Source organism: Penicilliopsis zonata (genome assembly GCF_001890105.1).
Source record: "Penicilliopsis zonata CBS 506.65 unplaced genomic scaffold ASPZOscaffold_2, whole genome shotgun sequence".
Taxonomy (NCBI): domain Eukaryota; kingdom Fungi; phylum Ascomycota; class Eurotiomycetes; order Eurotiales; family Aspergillaceae; genus Penicilliopsis; species Penicilliopsis zonata.
Window position 1 is genome coordinate 824207 of NW_019208912.1, and position 17133 is coordinate 841339.

The following is a 17133-nucleotide window of genomic DNA, read 5'->3' on the forward strand; positions in this document are numbered from 1 at the left end:
TTCATATCGGGATGCACATGCCGACCACTACGGGATTTTCCCACTGACATCATTATTGATTTATTCAAATGGTTATTTCAATGTTGTACATTCAGACTAACTATCGACCATGGAAATAATCTTGAATAAGGATCCGCTCAGCGCCGTAACCATCCTAGGGACAAAAAAAAAGAAAAGAAAGAGAGAGAGGGAAATGTTGGATGAAAGAAAAGAATGCCATAGAACCCTGCATGCTGCTGTATTCACACTTTATTTAGTTCATCTCCGCGAACCCTTGGATGCAGCGATCTGGCGTGCCCGCATCTTCCGGAATCGATCCTCACCACTCGCACCGAGCGGGCGTGCGAACTTGCTCTCCTGGATCATCGTCGGGCGCGGAACCACAGTGTAGCTCGTGTGAGTCATTTCCACGCGAGCACGGTTGGCAAGACGGGGCGGAAGAAGCTCGCGAGCGCGTGCCTCGGCGGCGGTGACGGAAGCGGAGACGGTGGACGAACGGTTGGAGAGTTTACTAGATCGTCAGTGAGAAGTCTCGGTGGAAGAAGGGAAGGGGGGAAACATACGTAGGGTCAAACTCAGCCTCCTCGTACACTCGCTTGGAATAGTCGTCACTACGTTGCAAGATAGGCCGGGTCCATTCGGCAAGAAGACGCTCGGCCATACGCTTGATGCCGGGCTCTGGCCGCTTGCTGCGCGTGTAGAAGACGATCACCTTGCCAATTCCGCTGGCGATCAAAGTTTCCTTGTTGATCGGGAGCTTGCCCAGTGCGGTCATCAGGTCCCGCTGGATGTTGTATGCGGGTAAAGACCCATCATCCAGTGGTTCGAGGAAGAACTTGACCGCTTCCAGCAAATTGATCTCCGGGTCAACTAGACTGTTGACATATTGGTTGCGGTTAAGAAGCGACACGACCTCGGGCAACATCTTCAGCTTGTGCATGGCAGGCTTGCCTTCCCGACGGTTGAGGGCATCCAGTTGAGCAGCATTGGTCATACGTTTGCGCATATCTTCGATCTCCGCATCTGCCATTTGCTCCAAGTCCTATAAAATATATTTATTAGCACAAAGGCAAGGCTGATACCCAGCGTGTACAGCAACATACAATGCCGTCCGCCTTGCGGAACCGTCTCTTGGTAGGTTTCTTCAATGCTTCGTCCATGGCGCGATCGAGGGCCCGGCGGCGACCTATCCATCCAGATCAGTCAGAATACAACCCGCCTCGTCACTGACAGGCGCAAACTAAAAAAAAAAAAAAAAAAAGGAACTCACGAGTAGCAGGATCAAGACTCTCATCGTCCTCGGGGGTGGCCTCTCGTCTCTTCCGCTCCCGTCTCCGCGACTTCCCTTCCTCCCCGCTACCACCATCCTCCAGTTCCTTCATTCGACGGCTCTTCTTCTCTCGGCGCCCTTCCTTCTTCCGGCGGGGTCGCTCGGAATCTTCGCCATCTTCCAGTCTCTTGCGCTTGTGCCGTCCGATAAGCTTCAGGTTCTCCTCATCGATGGCCAGCTGAGGACGGTCCTCGATATCCACATTTTCCGGATCGAAGTCTTCGAACTGCGCCTCGTCGACTTCCGAAAGGAGAGATTCGTCGTCTGAAGGCTCCGCGGCATCTTGGTCGTCGTCCTCCTCGTCAGCGCTGGCGACATTTTCCGACTCCTCACGCTTGTTTCCCTCCTGTTCCTGCTCCACTACCGCGGGTGAGCCAGGCTGCTCCTCTGGTGTCGCCGACATTATTCTGACCGACACGTGTGTGGGTTGCAGTATCTAATCGTCCGTGGTCGTGGGTTTCGCGAACTGCCTCGTACGGAGACTGCGCGACGTCTGTGTCCGCTAGCGGTTTAGCCCGCTGGGGTGGGAGAGCCGAGCAAAGACCGACACGGGACCCAGCCACACTGCGAGCTGAGTCACAAATTACAGTAACTGTTTTTATGAGTGTTCCTGTTCAATAGATGAAGAACCGCGTATTCCGTAGATGATGAGAAGATACACCAGCGAGGGGGCTGGCAGATGCGAGGTGGAAAGTGAATCTCGCCCAACAGTAGGAGAAATTGAGCCCGCTCACCGCCTTCCCGTTACGCCTGCAGGGTTGAATCTCAGAGTCCAGGCGATGAACATACTCTGACGACTCAACCATATCTTCGTTCACTGCTTAAATCACTGTTCTTTTCAGTAGTCTTCCCTTGATTACAGATCAAAATGTTTGCACCGGGTGAGTCTCATATATTTTGCCTCTTATACACCTATACCAGCCGGGCTTGGTGTCCCTGTCCAACTTTGTTGACTGTCGATTGCTTCCGCCCTCGACCATTGTCCTGAAATATCTCAAGCTAATATTATGTCTGGCAGGCGCTGAGCAGCTTTCCAAGGAGGAGATCAAGGTAGATATATGCTTCTACCTATGCCATGGCATCCTACTGCGAGAATTCATCGAGCTAACGTGCTGTTACAATAGGCCGGAGAAGCTGAGGCTCGCCAGACCATTCAGAGCGCGATCGTCGGTGGTATTCTGCTGTACCTTTGTAAGTAGATCATCTTCGATATCTCTCGTGGGACAAGAAAACAAGAGCAATTACTTGTGTCTTCTGAAATTACTATTACAATGGCCAGCCACTAATTTAGATCACCTGCAGCTCCTTTCGCCGTCGACTTCGTCAAGAAGTTCCTCTGAGTCCTCTCCATACTTCTTCTTTTCTCTTTCATGGTGCATCGAAAATATACTGGGAACCATGCCTTATCTTCTATCTGTGTTGGGGAACACTTGACTGGTCTGGGTTTCGGTACAATAGAAGCGAACGGTGAACATGTTTAATGGCATCGGTCGATTGATTGCTAGGAGTCATGGCATGATGTATTATTAATGTACAAGTTTCTTCTTTTTTTTTCGAGTGGATATAAAATCAAGTCAAATAGATGGCGAATTGTTCGACGGCTTCAAGTTCATCCATCCACCGGGTGTATCACTCCTGAAACGCCTCGTCTCCTTTCTACATGATGATAAAACGTTAAAACAGAATAAAAGGTACAGGCTCACTTCTCAGATAAGATTCTATCTCAACTGTCACCCAGACCCAGAGATTTTTGGACCTCATTGAATTCTTTCTTTACTGCCTGCAGCTCCTTTTGCAAATGTTGGATCTGGGTGTGGTAATCGTCCAGGATCTGAATATCATGTCAATTTATTGAACCCCATACTTGGAAGTAGCGGGAGAGAGGGGAAACTCACCTTTTTAGCTGTCTTGATGGTGTTCTCGTCCAGCTCATCGTCGCCCTGGGAGGCAGCAGTCGAGCCAGCCTTGTCCATCTCCACCTGCAGCCGTCTCGAGTGTTCCCGGATGGCCAACATTCTAGCCCAGATTTCTTCGGCACGCCCGTTGAGAGAAGGGTCGAAAGCAGCCCGTTCGAGCTGGGCAAGCTTCTTCTTCAATTCTTCTTCGGCCTCATCCATTGCGTAGCCTCGGTTCCTCAGCACCTGGGTCTTGGCGGCAAGAGTGAGACAGCGCTTGCTTAACACGAGATGCCTCCGACGACAGTCGGCGATTTTGACGGTAATCTTTAGGTCGTGACGCGAGAGCAGATCGGATAGAGAATTGTTGATCTGGTGGAGGCGGGTTTGCAGCATGGTTAAGAAATCCTTCTGCCTCTGAGCCCGCTTGCCCAGTTCCCAGAATCCCCTCACGGCTACTGGCACATAAGCCGGACCAGGTCTCTTGCGGAGGGCCTCTTCCCACTTCGACTCGTCATCTCCCATGCCCGGTTGGTAGAGCGGGATGGTGTCTTCCGAGGCCCAGTTGTACAGATATTCACGGAAGGGGGAACCAGCAGCCAGAGGGTCCCATTTTTCTCGAAGTATATTCATCTGCATAGGCACGGTGCGGTGTACTATATGCGAATTTGTAAGCCATAGCCATTGAGAAATAATACCTGATAAGATGACATACCTCCAGTGATTGCGCGACCAGGAGACCATAAGCTCGACCCCAAGTTCTGCTGCTGGGCTGTACTCTGCCCTAGCTGGGACTGCTGGGGTTGTTGTTGTTGCTGCTGTTGTTGTTGCTGCTGCTGCTGCTGCTGTCCACCAAGCAACGGCCCTCCAAACAAACCACCTCCCTGTTGTTGAGGCGGTTGCTGCTGCTGCGCGGTAGAGCCAAGCCCACCAAATAAGCCTCCCTGCTGCTGCGGTTGCTGCGGTTGCTGGCCCAAGCCGCCAAACAAACCACCGCCACCAGTCGGTTGCTGAGTCTGTGTTGTTGTCGGCGCAGACCCGAACAGACCAGCTTGCGGCTTCTGCTGCGCGGAGGAGCCAAACAAGCCACCAGTCTGCGGCGTTGTCGTTGTCGTTGAACCAAACAGTCCGCCGGTCTGCTGAGGCTGCGCCGTCGCAGAGGCACCAAACAATCCTCCCCCTCCTCCAGTATTCTGCTGCTGCTGCTGAGGTGTTGTCGACCCAAAGAGTCCACCGCCGCTCTGTTGGGTTCCTGCTGTCGTGCTGGAGCCGAATCCTCCAAAGGGACTGGGTTTGTTCGCAGTATTGCTACCAAATAGCCCCCCCGACTGGGGCTGTTGATTCTGCGAGCCGAACAGAGACATGGTCGTACGCTCGATATCCCACCGTGACGACTAGAAACGAACGCGAGGCAATGTAGAGCAGCTCGGAGGAAACCGAGTATATTCGGCTAGAAAGAAACCCCCGGCGCAGGCAGTTGTCTAAATTATTTTAATTCAAAGACAGCAACTCAGGAACTCATGGCAGGATACAGGTAGCAAAAATCGCTGGTTTTAGATTTTCTGCAGACAAAGCCGGCGCAATAATAGCAGGTTGAGACAGCAACAACCTCCAGCGGGTTTGTTTTTCGGCGGAGCGTTTATCACGTGATGACTTCGCGGACTCGAGGAACGTCCCAGCAGCACAGCAAACCCCCCGTTCAAATAACACTTGACAGGTGTCGTGAAGCTGCAGGGCTGCAATTGAAAGAGCTTCACTCGTCTCAAAAGTAAACTACGTTCTGGCGTCCCTAGACCATCCATAATACAGTCTGGACCTTATACAATTACAGAAGCGATCGTTGACGGTGAGAATCCACGCTTACTTAATCAAACGAGCGACATTGACCAATCAGCTCCAGGGCAAAGAACTGACCTCCAAACTCGCAGCTTTCACCAGGCACTTCACGAGCCGGAACGAACCGTTCGAATTGAAACGAGCCAGGCACGCGAAACCGGACAGATCCAAGCATCCAAAATGTCTCACAGGCAGGCCCAGTATGTGTCACTGAACATTGGGTACACCGGGGGAGGAACGGGGCTGTTTTCCAATTGCTAACCTTTCTCTCTCCTGCACAGGTTCAACCAGCATGTCCTCGTGGACACGACGCCGATGCCCGACCACATCCCCAAGGTGGAGGAGATCGGAACGACGTCTGCGCCGCTGATGAGCGCTGCGTACTTCATCGGCGACCGCTGCAAGGCGTTCAATGACGATTACATGAAGTGCAAGGCGGAGGCCAACGGTCGCGGAGAGCTCGAGTGCCTGAAGGAAGGTCGCAAGGTCACCCGCTGCGCAGCCAGTGTGTACGTCTAACTTTTGTGGTTGGAATTATCTTGGGGGGGAAGGGGTCCATATGCTGATTATCGCGTAGGATCAAGGACATCAACACCAACTGCCTGAAGCAGTTCAATGCGCACTGGGAGTGTCTCGAGAACAACAACCACCATCTGTTCGAGTGCCGGAAGGCGGAGATGGACCTGAACCAGTGTGTATTTGATAAGCTGGTATGTTGGAGTTTTTTTTTTTTTTGGTATCATACACAGATGAAGCCCGCCTGCTAACAGCAACCAGGGACTCAAGAAGACCATTCCCGATACCCCGGAGAACGTTGTCCCTGTACATCTGCGTGCCAAGCAGCTGTATTCTCGATTCCCCGGCCCTCAATGGTAGAATGTTAAATTATCTTTTCCTCTTTTTTATCCGTTTCATCTTCTTTTCCGTCTGATCTCGACCGTGTTTGTGTATATATTAGCATTAGGAATGGTCGTCTCCGAGTCATAGATACTCAGTATGATAATGAACAGCACGTCATTAAAACACGCCGGGATGAAGACCAGTATATCGCCAAAGGATGCCATACGATTGATTCTCGCACCTTTTGACAATGTCACACTGTTATTGACTGCTCTATATAAAGTACAGGGTATATAGGTCTAGATATGCAGACAAGATGCCCAAGATATACAGGAAAGAAAAATCCCGAAGAGAAAAATGAGAAGTTACAAAGAAAATCCGGCATGTATCCATTATGTAACAGACAGTGAGAATAACAAGAATAATATATATAGATATATATACCTGATGGAGAAAAAGAGAGAGAGAGAGAGAGAGAGAGTCCTTCGCGAATAGAGGGGAAGGGGGGGGGGGTGTATCATGGTAATTCAGGAAGACGCCGGACATGCTTCAACTTACCCAGCCGTGCTTTGATCGCCGACCAGCCGACCTGTAGTTTCTCCTCAAGACGCCGGTCCCCGCGGAGACGCATCCAGATCAGGACCATGCTCAGGACGGCGAGGTCGACAAGGATTTGCCTCGTGGCCGCCCAGATGAGCCATTTCAACCACGCCAGGAGGCCTGACCGGCGTCGGCTCGCGAGGGTCCGAGCCTCCATCTGTTCTCGTACCGCAGCGATCTCGGCTGTCATCTTGGTCAAGGCCTGCTCGACCCGTTGGCGCCATCGCCGGGGGTTTATATCGCGGTCAGGGTCTTTCCTCCCGCCTCCTGAGCTGTGCCGCAGGACGGGTTGTGAGTCGCTATGCGCCGTACCCTCGTCATCCTCGTAGAGACTATCTCGAGCCTCTTCGTACTGCTCGTTTTCGTCGTCTTCGTCTTCCTCGTCTCCTTCATTTTCTTCTTCTTCTTCTTCTGCTTCTTCTTCTTCTTCTTCTTCTTCTTCTTCTTCTTCTTCTTCTCCTCCTCTTTCGTCTTCTTCTAGTGCATGTTCCTGCTCTCCATCATTCCCGCTTCGGATACTTCCCATTCGACGTCGATATTCGCCTTCTGGTTGACTGACGGGACTTAGGACACGCAGGCGTGAATTATCCTCGATATAGTCAGCCCGTGCTAGTCTCCCTGCGATACTAGGATAGGAAGCCGTTTGTTGGTGTAACGGTGGAACTGCCGTGGGTCGTAACGGACTAGACGACGCCGAAGAAGAAGATGAGGCGTTCGACTTAATCTGATCCCAGACGAATTCAAGCTCACTCACTAGCTCCCGCGCCTCGGGAGTCTGCGACGCGTACTGATGCATCGTATCGATCAGGGTCGAGATGTATCGACGCTTGGCCTCTGTACGACCTAGTCCGCGTTGAGCGTACCATGAATCCCTACATCCGTTAACACCATTCCTCGTTTCGTTTTGAGTCTTACCGGGGACTTATTAGAAGTACCATTTCTCGCATTCTGCTTGCACGTCCGCCGCAGTGCCCACCGGCCTACCCATCACACCCTCGACATCCCCCTCTGCACACAGTCAGATCACCTATAGTTCCTCGTATGAAGTGTTTTTCCTCTTGTAGATTACCCACCCATGCTCTGTTTGTATAAGCCATATAGCTTCAATCGCTCGGCGGCGGGGGGTCTGGCGGTTCCCGTACGCGGGATTCTCTTAACAGTGTTAAGGGCATGGACAAAGACTCGATCTAGGAAATCAATCAGCATTGGACACTTGACACCAAGTAACGTCTATCTATCTTAGGGGAGGGGGTGAAATTCGCACCAACAGAGTCCGACATGGCGAGATAAGAAGCCAGTCGTTCATCAGAGCGAAGGGGCGCGTGAATTTGCATTCGTAGGCCATACACGAGAGATAATCAACCCGAAAGTCTCATCAACAGTAAAAATATGGAAAGAAACCCAGTGGTTTCTAGGCTTCGCGTTAAAGTGGGTGGTCAACGCGGAGTGCTGTTTGCCGGATGATGCGATGCTCCGGCACACGAGGATTGCTTCTCGGATTACCTGTGACTCTCTTGCAGTGATTTCTCAGTCCGAAAAGCCCACTGCTGGACTCACATGCTGCTCTTCCTGACGCCGGCCACGAGTGTTTTGGATAGAAGCAGGGCCAGCGAAACAACGATGAGCAAGACTGTTGTTGCTAGTGAGTGGACCGCGGCTATCGGAGTGGAACATCTTGTGATTATCGATAGATCAGGTAGCAATAATATCTACACCTCGACCTTTTTTTCTTCCTCCGCACTTGTTTTCGCCATCAAAATGCCACGGTTTCATAAATGATTTCATTGAAAAAAAAAAGAGAAAAATAAGTACTTCTACGTGGCTTATTACAGGGTTCCCTCGGATTTCTTCGTTTCCTGTGCTTCGTGACCGTTCTCTGCGTCGATCACCACAGTACCGGTGATGGCCTCTGGGTTGGTAACAGGGGGCCCTGTGAAAGCCTTTCGGGCATATACGAGGTACCAGATGAGACTGATGGCAGCGAAGCCGGAGAAGACGACGCTAGCGTAGTTCATCGACGAGGCGCTGACGGGCAGGGCGACGGGCATGCAGAACAGCACGACGGCGAGAACGATCCAGACGAGCGTCAGGATGTTGATGGCGTATCCAAAACGGCCAAGCGAGAAGGAAGAGCGACTGACGGCCTGGCGTCCACGCAGGACGGAGATGAGGATCGGCAGACCGTACGAGGTTGACAGGCAGATGGTCGCGACGCCGGTGAAGGAGTTGAAAGCGGCGGACGAGCCGAAATAGATGAGGCCCAGCAGGCAATCGACTGCGGTAGATAGAATGATGGCCCAAAGGGGCACGTCGAGCCGCGAGTCCACCCGCCGCCACAGGTGGAAGCCCGGGATGGCGCCGTCACGAGCAAAGGCGTACGTGCAGCGGCTGGCGGCCGTCAGGGCTCCGATGCCCGCGAACATCAAGATCCCCAGGATAAGGAAGAGTAGGCCGAAGCCGCCTGCGGCAGAGCCGGTGACAGTCTGGAATAACAGGGCGATCGGTTGGTCGTTGGCTGCCTGCAGCAACAGCTCAACGGGCGGTAGCACAAACAGGATGGGAATCAGGTAGAGCAGTCCGGTAATGCCGGCGGCAACCACTGATAGCACAATGGCCCGGGGCACCTCGCGCTGTGGATTCTGCACTTCCTCACACATGGCTGCCACCATTCCATACCCAGTCATGGTGTATGCTGCCTGCAGCAATCCCACGAAGAAAGCCCATCCGGAGGGCCTATAGTCACAGTCAGTTAGGGGGGTTTATTTTTTGAAAAAAAAAGGCAAGTGTTGAGGAGGAAAAAAAGAAAGAACGAAGGGGAATGTACCAGCCACTGGATGAGGCGTCATAATGGGTAAAAACAAACTTGGCATCGTGCCGACTGTCCGCCATGGTCAGGAGGGTGATGAGGATGATGATGACGCTGGTGGCAGTCCAGAAGATGCAGACTTTGTTGATCAAGTCGAGATACCTGGCGGCAAAGATGTTCACCAGGGCACAGATCAACATGATAGCCCAGAAGACAACAATGGTCTGCCAGGCGGTAGGAACAAAGTCAGCGTCCCACAGGGTGACGGCGCTGAGGATCAGCTGTGCACCAGAGAAGGCGATGCTGAGGGTGACAGTCCAGTTGCCGACGAGCGTCAACCAGCCGTCGATGAAGGACATGAGAGGCGCCCATTCCGGGGTCGACAGCACCGCGCTCCAGTAATAGACGCCGCCGGCAGTGGGATAGACGGCGCAGATCTCGGCGAGCGAGGCAGCGATGGCGATGGAGATGAGGGTGACCAGCACCCATCCCCAGAGCACCGTGACGGCCTGGCCGTCTGTCAGGGTGATGTACAGGGTGGTGCTGAGACCAAAGGGGGCCGCCATGATGGCAAAAGAGAGCCCCAGGATGCTCAGCATGCTGAGGTGCCGCGGCAGTTCGCTCTGGTAGCCCATCCGGGCGAGGGCTTCGTCGGCCCTCGCATCTTGCTGCATTGTGAGACTAGTTGATTGAAATGGAGCTGGGCAGGTGGGTAGGTTCACTCTCTTGTCTAATATACCCTTGTCCATCTGCAGCTCATGACACCAGGTTATGACACATAGAAAATGGTGATAGTATGGGGGACGGGCACTACCGGGAACTGGGGCATCGTCGGCTTGAGACACTTGTGGGGATGATAACTTTATTCGGGAGATCAGGATGAGAAGAATGGCAGAAACGGTTTGCTGTAAGTTGAGGCAGTATAGATCAAATGATAATAGCCTATTGTTGTTTTGCTTATACTCCAGGAAGACTTTTCACTACTGTACTACATGGGTAGGCAGCGGAAAGACGACCGGAGTGGCAAAAGGCCCAGTATTTCGTCTCGGTGAGTGTCCGAGATATGAAATATGGGTTTCTTGAAACCAATTGACCATGCTTATCAGTCGGATGACTTTTCAATTCATTATTGTCATACAAACCGTTCGATGTGCTCATCAGAATGATGTGATGTGGTCTCGAGGTCGACAGATCCTTACAGGTTCAACACTAGGAACGAGGTGAATGCTAAGCGAGTCAACCATGAGTCGACTCTTGTTTCCCTACAGTACTCGGCATAAAACTATATCAAGTCCATTCAAGAACGAATATCGATTTGCCTTCCCATCCCATCTGAACACCCATCCAAAACCCATCCGAACACCCATCCGAACACCCATCTGAAACCCCATCTGAAAACCCATCCGAACACCACATCAAGTTTTCTCTTCTCTCCCACACACATACTTCTCATACCGCTCAAACCAGCTTCCCTTGCTCGCCCGGATCTGCACCTCCTTATGCTTCCTCGTCCACCCGCGCGCACTCGGCCCCAGCTTCGCAGCCCCCTGCACCGCCCCGCCAACCATCACATCCAGCGTCTGGCTGACCTCGCGGTTGCCAGGACTGACAGCCAGCGGACTACACAGCGTGGTCGCGTTCTCGGCGCGACACTCGTCTTCCATGGCTTGGACTTCGCGCTCCGGTGCGGTCGTCGACGGGTCGTACGATGAGAGATGATGCGCTACCTCGTCGTCTGTCCCGGACTGGGAGTTCTCGCTGTGCTCTGGGTGCAGGGCTTGTCGGGCTAGATACGTTTCTGTGTGCGTGATGGCTAGCATCGACCGGGGGGTTATAGACGAGAATTTCCTCATTGTGTAGATGTAGATGTAGATATCTAGTTTGTTGTATTTTTGTTGTATTGACAATGCATTGTCAAGTGTCACTTGTTCCATGGATGGAGGTCATGATGTCATGACTTGAAACTATACTTTTTCAAGAAACATGGGGTATAGGGATATACCCAATGTATTGTGTATATCTATTACTGTCATCCTAAAAAAAGGGGATGAATGAATGAAAGAAGAAGAAATCATCTCCTACACGTACAAAGTATGAAAAGAATATATATAGAGTACAAAAATAAAAAAGAATCGACCGACGCAGGATTCGAACCTGCCATCTCTCGCACCGGAAACGAGCGCCTTAACCACTAGGCCAGCCGGCCTTGATGGTAGCTCTTTACAGAATGGCTTGATATTCCACAACTCAGTAAATTGTAATTTAACCAGTACGGAGTATACATATCGTCGTACTCCGTACTTGTATTAGTCTATGACTCTATATTCTTCCATACTACTATATGAACTAGGTATATTAACTGGTGACAGCTATTATCTATACCATTGACATTTGATCCTCAATATATAAGTATATATATATATACTACTGTAGTACACCCGGACAAGCACCAGTAATATCTAAAGAGTGTATTTACATGGACGATCAGACTACCTATTCTATCCGATATCTACTCAAATTCAACTATCAATCCAATACAGAGAAGGTCACTGACGTGACGGCTGCCAACACCGCTCAACCACCCCGGAGCGAAGCCGGCGGCGAGTTCTCCCGCGGGCAGTGCCTAGAACACAATGCTCAACGGGTGTGGTCGAGGATGAGCGCCAAATAACAAGGCCAACAACACGAAAAAGAAAAGGGGGGGGGGGGGGGGACGGGGTAGTACAACACTGATCACATTGTCACATAGGGGGATAAAAAGGGGGGCGAGGGGAGGTTGGGGAGGTTGAATAGGGTTTGGGGGTATCAACGGGACAGATGAAGTTTTGTTATATCGTCGCGAAGGCGGTAGGATATGGGAAGGGGGGGGAGAGAGGGGATTGGATTGGTTCTGTTTTCCGGGTTGGAGTTTTTCTGTTTCCTTTTTGTTTCGACTTATGTGCTTCAGAGCGGCAGTAGGCTCTGAACAGACTGGTAGACCCAGGGAGGACCAAGTCTGGAGGCGGGAGACAAGAGCCGACCAAGTCTCAACCAGCCAGCTAGCATCAACTCCATCGGAACGGGAACAGAAGGGAGGGGAAGGAAAAAAAAAAAAAAATCAAACGCGAACATGCAGGGAGGAAGAAAATAAAAAGGTAAGAAACGCCCATTCATGCAGTCGTCAGTCCGGATACATCGTTACAAAGATGCGAGTCAACTCCGAGGCCAAAAAAAAGTGTGTAATGCGGGGGGAAGATGCGAAGGAAAAAAAAAAAAAAAAGGGAGGCATTTTCTTTTCTCTCTCTCTCTCTATGGACTCAAGTCGGCGCAGAGATCGTCCGGCACGTCGAGACCGAAACCAGCCATATCGACGGAGTGAAGGGAGCCCGGCCCGCGACCGAGGGAGATGTCGGATGAGGCGTAGTCGTGCTTCAGGCGCTCGTGGGGGCCGAAGAAGGGACGGTTTTCCTCATTCGGGGTGTTACCATCGCCCGCCGCCCAAGGACCATGTTGCCAGAACCGCGTGTTGGCCTGTTGGTCGCCGAAGAGATCATGATGATCTTGCGAGTCAGCGTGGGGGACAAAGTCATGGTTTGGGGACGGGAAGCGTAGATGCGACCGGCTGAAGCTGGAGGTTGGGGAGTCGGCGTGCAGCGGAGGGTCAAGAGCGGCGAGGGAGAGATGATGATGACTGGAGAGATGATGAGTAGAGAGATGAGGATGATGAAGGTGAGGATGATGTTGAGGATGTTGAGGATGTTGAGGATGGTGGTGGTGGTGGTGGTTCAGGTGGTGGCCATCGCTGCCATCGTCATTGGGTCGGAGGGAGGGGTGCACATCGGAGCCGTCAGCATCGAGGATGATGGTGGGACCGCCGCCGGTCGCAGCCGCCGCCGGGGTGATGTCGATGATTGGGTGGTCGGTCTGACGGGCGAGGGCGGCGGACAGGCGCAGGTTGGACGAGGAGGAACCCTGGCGGCTGTGATGACGGGAGGAGGTGGCGCGCTGCTGGACGAAACTCCCACAGGTGCGGAGGATGAGCTCCTGCTGGTCCGGGGTGAGACGGGCGAAGAAGTCGTTGGCGAGCGACGGGAGCACGGGGCGGTCGGGGGCGGGCGGGGCGGGCACCAGGCCGTAAGTCTGCTGAGCGTAGGCGGAGAAGCCGGAGGGCATGTCGTAGGGGGACTGGTAGACGGTGGGAACCTGGGTGCGTTGCTGGTCGAGGTATGCGTACTTGCCCGGCAACTTGGCGGCGGTGATGGCGGCCTTGTCGACGGTGGTCTCGGGACGAGCGGCGTCCCGCTTGTGCAGGACATCCAGCCGTTCACGGTGACTGACGAGCGAGAAACGTAACATCTGCAGCAGACGGGTCACCTCCTCGGATCGCATGTTGAGCGGCTGTAGTGGCAGTAGGGTGCCGTCCGCCGCCCGCGGCTGGACGCGACGCTGGGCCATGGCCAGCTCCAATTTTTCGAGTCCTGTGGGTGGTGGTACGGAACCCATGGGTCCCAACAGGATCTCGACGACTTGTTCCGGGCTGATGATCGGATAACCCGCAAACACATTTGCATGTTCCGTGATCTGAGCGAGCCGACGACGGGCGATGAGTTCGCGAACGTTGGCAAAGGTGTGGGTGGGTAGGTCACTACCACCACCGATCCCATTGTTAACTCCATTATTTCCACCGGTAGTAGTGTTGTTGTTGTTATGATTGTTGTTGTTGTTGTTGTTGTTGTTGTTGGTGGTGGTGGTGGTGGTGGTGGTGAGGTGATGGTGCGGCGGTAAGGTTTTTGCCACGGAGACGGACGGGTAAGGAGCATGACGATGATGATGATGATGAGAATGATGAAGGGAATTATTATTGCGATTATTAGGCAAGGATCGGTGGTAGGCAGGAGGCATCGCAGCAGCAGCAGCAGAGGGGGGAGGGCGCTGCTGCAACGGGAGCGAGGAAGGAGGGGCAGCAGCAGCAGCAGTAACAGCAGCATAAAGATGGTGGTGGGGGTGCGACGAAGACAAGGAGGAGGAGGAGGAGGACGAGGGGGGGAGACGGCCGGCAGCGGCCAGGGCGCCCAGCGACTTGACGCTATCGAGGAAATTGGCCCGCGGGTTGTGGACGGGCAGGCTAGGGTTGTGCGTATACTGAGCCCTACACTCGGTCGACGAGGCGCCCAGGTAATGCCACAGCTGCTCGTGCCGGTCAAGGTCGACCAGCACCGGTGGGGCAGCGTCAGAAGAGGCCCGCAGTGCGACCGACTCGAATTCGGCCCACTGATAGGGGGCATCGGCGTCGCAGAATGGGCGCCCGGGCAGGGGCAGGCCCGTGTCGAGATCGCGGCGAGGGTCCGGCTTACGCGCGAGATGCGCTGGGAGGGGTGCGATGCCGGAGGGCAGAGGGGGGAAGTTGCTGCGCCGGACGATGAGCATCCAGCGGTAGGGGAGCTCGATGATGTCGCTGATAATTAGCATAAATAAACATAGGGGAAAAAATAAGAGGAAAGTTAAAAAAGACGAAAAAAAAGAAAAAAAAAAAAAAAAAAAACTCACCCCCGTGGGAGAACCTTGAGAAGAGCTGTCCGCTCCTCCGGTCGGTTCTGCAGGACAATGGCTCCGTTGATCTCCTTGTCGGCCTGGAACTGGACCAGGTCGCCCTGGATGAGACGCGAGGCACGTTCGATCAGACGCTTGTCGGTGTCGGCGGTTTCGCCGGGGTACCAGGCCTGGCGTTTCTGCCGGTGGAATTTGCACTTGAGATCGACGCTGGGCACCGAGTAGGTCTGCCCGTCATCGGCCACGACGGCGAGCGAGCCCATCTCGACTTGGACGCCGGCAAGGAGGGCGCAGGTGGCGTGGTACGCCCGCGTGCATTTGCCAAAGTTGCACTGGAAGCAGGCGCCGCGCACCTCGCGGCAGAAGAGGCATTTGAGGCCCAGACGAGCCTTGGGGATCTGGTCGATGTCGCAGACGACCTCCCGACCGGTCCCATCGCGCAGTATGGTCGTCTCCTCGATGTACAGTGCACAGCGCCGGTGCGCGTGCGCCTTGCCATCCTCGGTCGGCAACAGATCCTCGTAATCCAGATTATTGGGACACAACACACAGGGAAGTTTGCGTGAAGCATCTGGGCCCATGCGAGTGCGTTTGCCGGTGCGCGGCTCACCGTTATCAAGCTTGCGTTTGCGACCGCGAGTGCTACCGCCGGTGGTGGTGGTGGTGGTGGTGGTGGTGATGGTACTACTGCTGCTCCCGGCCTTCTCAGGGACACTCCGGGGCGGGGTGAGAAGATCCGAGGCGCCGTCCATCTCATCCAGCTCGCTTTCGAGTTCCCCGTAGTAGTAATACTCCGGAGTGGACTCGCCGCGCAGCTTCCGCTGGATTTCCTCGACGTCGATCCACACGCTATCGGCCTCGCAGTGGCACTTCTTGGCGATGCGACCGTAGTCGAGCCATTGCTCCGTGGCGAAGTTGACCGACTCGGCGCAGTTGTAGCCTAGGTTGAAGCCCGAGTGGTAGCCGTACGGATATGTGATGACGAATTCGCCCTCATAGTGGACGAGGCGGTTCACCGTGATGCCGTACTGCGACTTGAGGATGCTGGGCGAGACGAGGTAGGTCTTGTGGCGTAAGAACTGGTCGCAGTTCTTGGCGTCGCTGGGCCAGATGCTGCGCATCGCCTGCTCGAAGCGCGGGGCGTCGGCCTGCGAGATGCTGTACCACTGCTTGGGAGCGCCAAAGTGGATGTAGTTGATGCTGTACAGGTCCACGTCCTCCAGGTGCCAGGCAAAAGTCGCCTTCCACATACCCAGGTAGAGGTAGGCTGTGTTGACACCGGGGACCTTCTGGCCCAGCACGTCGAGCAGGTTGGGCAGCCGTGCGACGTTCCAGGACGTGGTGGAGTCGTCAAAGAGCGAGCCCGGCATGTCGGCCCCGTACAGCGGGTTGTTAAACATGAGCGACTTCCAGTAGGCCGTCTCCAGCTCCTCGCACCGTTCTGCGGTATAGTCCTCGCCGTCGGTGATGTGGTAGTCGAACCCCTTGAACGCCTCCTCATCGATGGCATCGATGGCATCACCGCGGTTGTTGGTTTTGCGCCGCGCAGTCACAGACCGAGGTTGCCGGCCCTTGGGTTTCGGCGCAGGCAGGGACTCCCCCTCGCTCAGCTCCTCGGACTTGGCCTCCACCGGGTTTGACTCGGGCGAGACGGGAGTGGGCGGGCCTTCAGGCTTGGTCTTGTCAACCAGGCCATCATCGGCGGGCGGCTCCTCCTTGATCTTAACCTGTTGTTGTTGTTGTTGTTGCTGCTGGTTTGACCGTTTCGGTGGGCGACCGGGTCCACGTTTCTGCTGCGGTTCGGAGGAGCGTGTCGTTGCCGGCCGCGGCGTCGGGGTTGCACGCGGCGCACGCTCCTGGTTGCGACGGCGCTCACCACGACGGGCAGGCGGCTGATGACTGCTCTCCTCACACAGCGCCTTCCACTGGGGTAGATTGTAGGAGCGTTGGCGTTCGATGTTGGCCTGGGTGTACGTTCCATGCGAGCCATGGAACTCTTGCATGATAGGGTTCTTCACCCGGATCTTCTTGACGGCTTCGTCGAGGGCAGGAAGGGAGCCGGTCCTAAACATGTCAGCTCTGGTGAATTCCTTCTTTTTTTTTTTTTTTTTTTTTTTTCCATCTTACCATTCCTTTGGGGGGATGACTTTGACAATGCCCGATTGCATGCCATATTTGTCAACTTTCTGGATAAAGGCTTGAAAATCCCGGAATTGATCCATGGTCTGCGCAACGAAAATCAGTGATACCGCCTCCTAAGCTAGGGGAACCAAGCTCATCTCCTACCGGTTTGAAGA

At 53.9% G+C, this 17133-nt stretch overlaps 7 protein-coding genes and 1 non-coding gene across 8 annotated transcripts; 2 read left to right on the top strand and 6 right to left on the bottom strand.

The window, feature by feature from the left end:
- Positions 1 to 379: 379 nt before the first annotated feature.
- ASPZODRAFT_128393 (hypothetical protein) lies at positions 380 to 1847 on the bottom strand. Its single transcript, XM_022722014.1, has 3 exons — positions 1271 to 1847; positions 1104 to 1186; positions 380 to 1042 (listed from the first exon to the last, which is right to left on the bottom strand). The coding sequence occupies exons 1-3, from the start codon at positions 1731 to 1733 to the stop codon at positions 512 to 514; spliced, it is 1077 nt and encodes a 358-aa protein (XP_022584358.1). The 5' UTR covers positions 1734 to 1847; the 3' UTR covers positions 380 to 511.
- A 351-nt stretch (positions 1848 to 2198) lies between these two features.
- On the top strand, positions 2199 to 2670 carry ASPZODRAFT_12961 (hypothetical protein; the record flags this gene model as incomplete). Its single annotated transcript, XM_022722306.1, has 4 exons — positions 2199 to 2211; positions 2349 to 2380; positions 2455 to 2521; positions 2633 to 2670. The coding sequence occupies 4 exons, from the start codon at positions 2199 to 2201 to the stop codon at positions 2668 to 2670; spliced, it is 150 nt and encodes a 49-aa protein (XP_022584359.1).
- ASPZODRAFT_1045451 (hypothetical protein) lies at positions 2595 to 4854 on the bottom strand. Its single transcript, XM_022720862.1, has 5 exons — positions 4573 to 4854; positions 4383 to 4533; positions 3941 to 4262; positions 3226 to 3881; positions 2595 to 3161 (listed from the first exon to the last, which is right to left on the bottom strand). Exons 1-5 carry the CDS (start codon positions 4587 to 4589, stop codon positions 3054 to 3056), a joined length of 1254 nt encoding a protein of 417 aa, XP_022584360.1. The 5' UTR covers positions 4590 to 4854; the 3' UTR covers positions 2595 to 3053.
- Positions 4855 to 5241: 387 nt separating this feature from the next.
- On the top strand, positions 5242 to 5937 carry ASPZODRAFT_139205 (hypothetical protein; the record flags this gene model as incomplete). Its single annotated transcript, XM_022724530.1, has 4 exons — positions 5242 to 5261; positions 5343 to 5570; positions 5639 to 5771; positions 5839 to 5937. 4 exons carry the CDS (start codon positions 5242 to 5244, stop codon positions 5935 to 5937), a joined length of 480 nt encoding a protein of 159 aa, XP_022584361.1.
- A 481-nt stretch (positions 5938 to 6418) lies between these two features.
- On the bottom strand, positions 6419 to 9981 carry ASPZODRAFT_57865 (hypothetical protein; the record flags this gene model as incomplete). The annotated part of the gene is made up of 6 exons (XM_022728721.1): positions 6419 to 7394; positions 7437 to 7509; positions 7575 to 7713; positions 8047 to 8053; positions 8332 to 9234; positions 9326 to 9981. 6 exons carry the CDS (start codon positions 9979 to 9981, stop codon positions 6419 to 6421), a joined length of 2754 nt encoding a protein of 917 aa, XP_022584362.1.
- A 391-nt stretch (positions 9982 to 10372) lies between these two features.
- ASPZODRAFT_128401 (hypothetical protein) lies at positions 10373 to 11372 on the bottom strand. The gene has a single exon (XM_022722015.1). It carries the CDS (start codon positions 11239 to 11241, stop codon positions 10723 to 10725), a length of 519 nt encoding a protein of 172 aa, XP_022584363.1. The 5' UTR covers positions 11242 to 11372; the 3' UTR covers positions 10373 to 10722.
- A 68-nt stretch (positions 11373 to 11440) lies between these two features.
- Positions 11441 to 11513, bottom strand: ASPZODRAFT_t37. Its single transcript has one exon. It is a non-coding gene; the product is annotated as a tRNA-Arg (tRNA).
- Positions 11514 to 12286: 773 nt separating this feature from the next.
- Positions 12287 to 17113, bottom strand: ASPZODRAFT_1046496 (hypothetical protein). The gene is made up of 3 exons (XM_022720867.1): positions 16964 to 17113; positions 14834 to 16900; positions 12287 to 14741 (listed from the first exon to the last, which is right to left on the bottom strand). Exons 1-3 carry the CDS (start codon positions 17056 to 17058, stop codon positions 12596 to 12598), a joined length of 4308 nt encoding a protein of 1435 aa, XP_022584364.1. The 5' UTR covers positions 17059 to 17113; the 3' UTR covers positions 12287 to 12595.
- Positions 17114 to 17133: the final 20 nt, after the last annotated feature.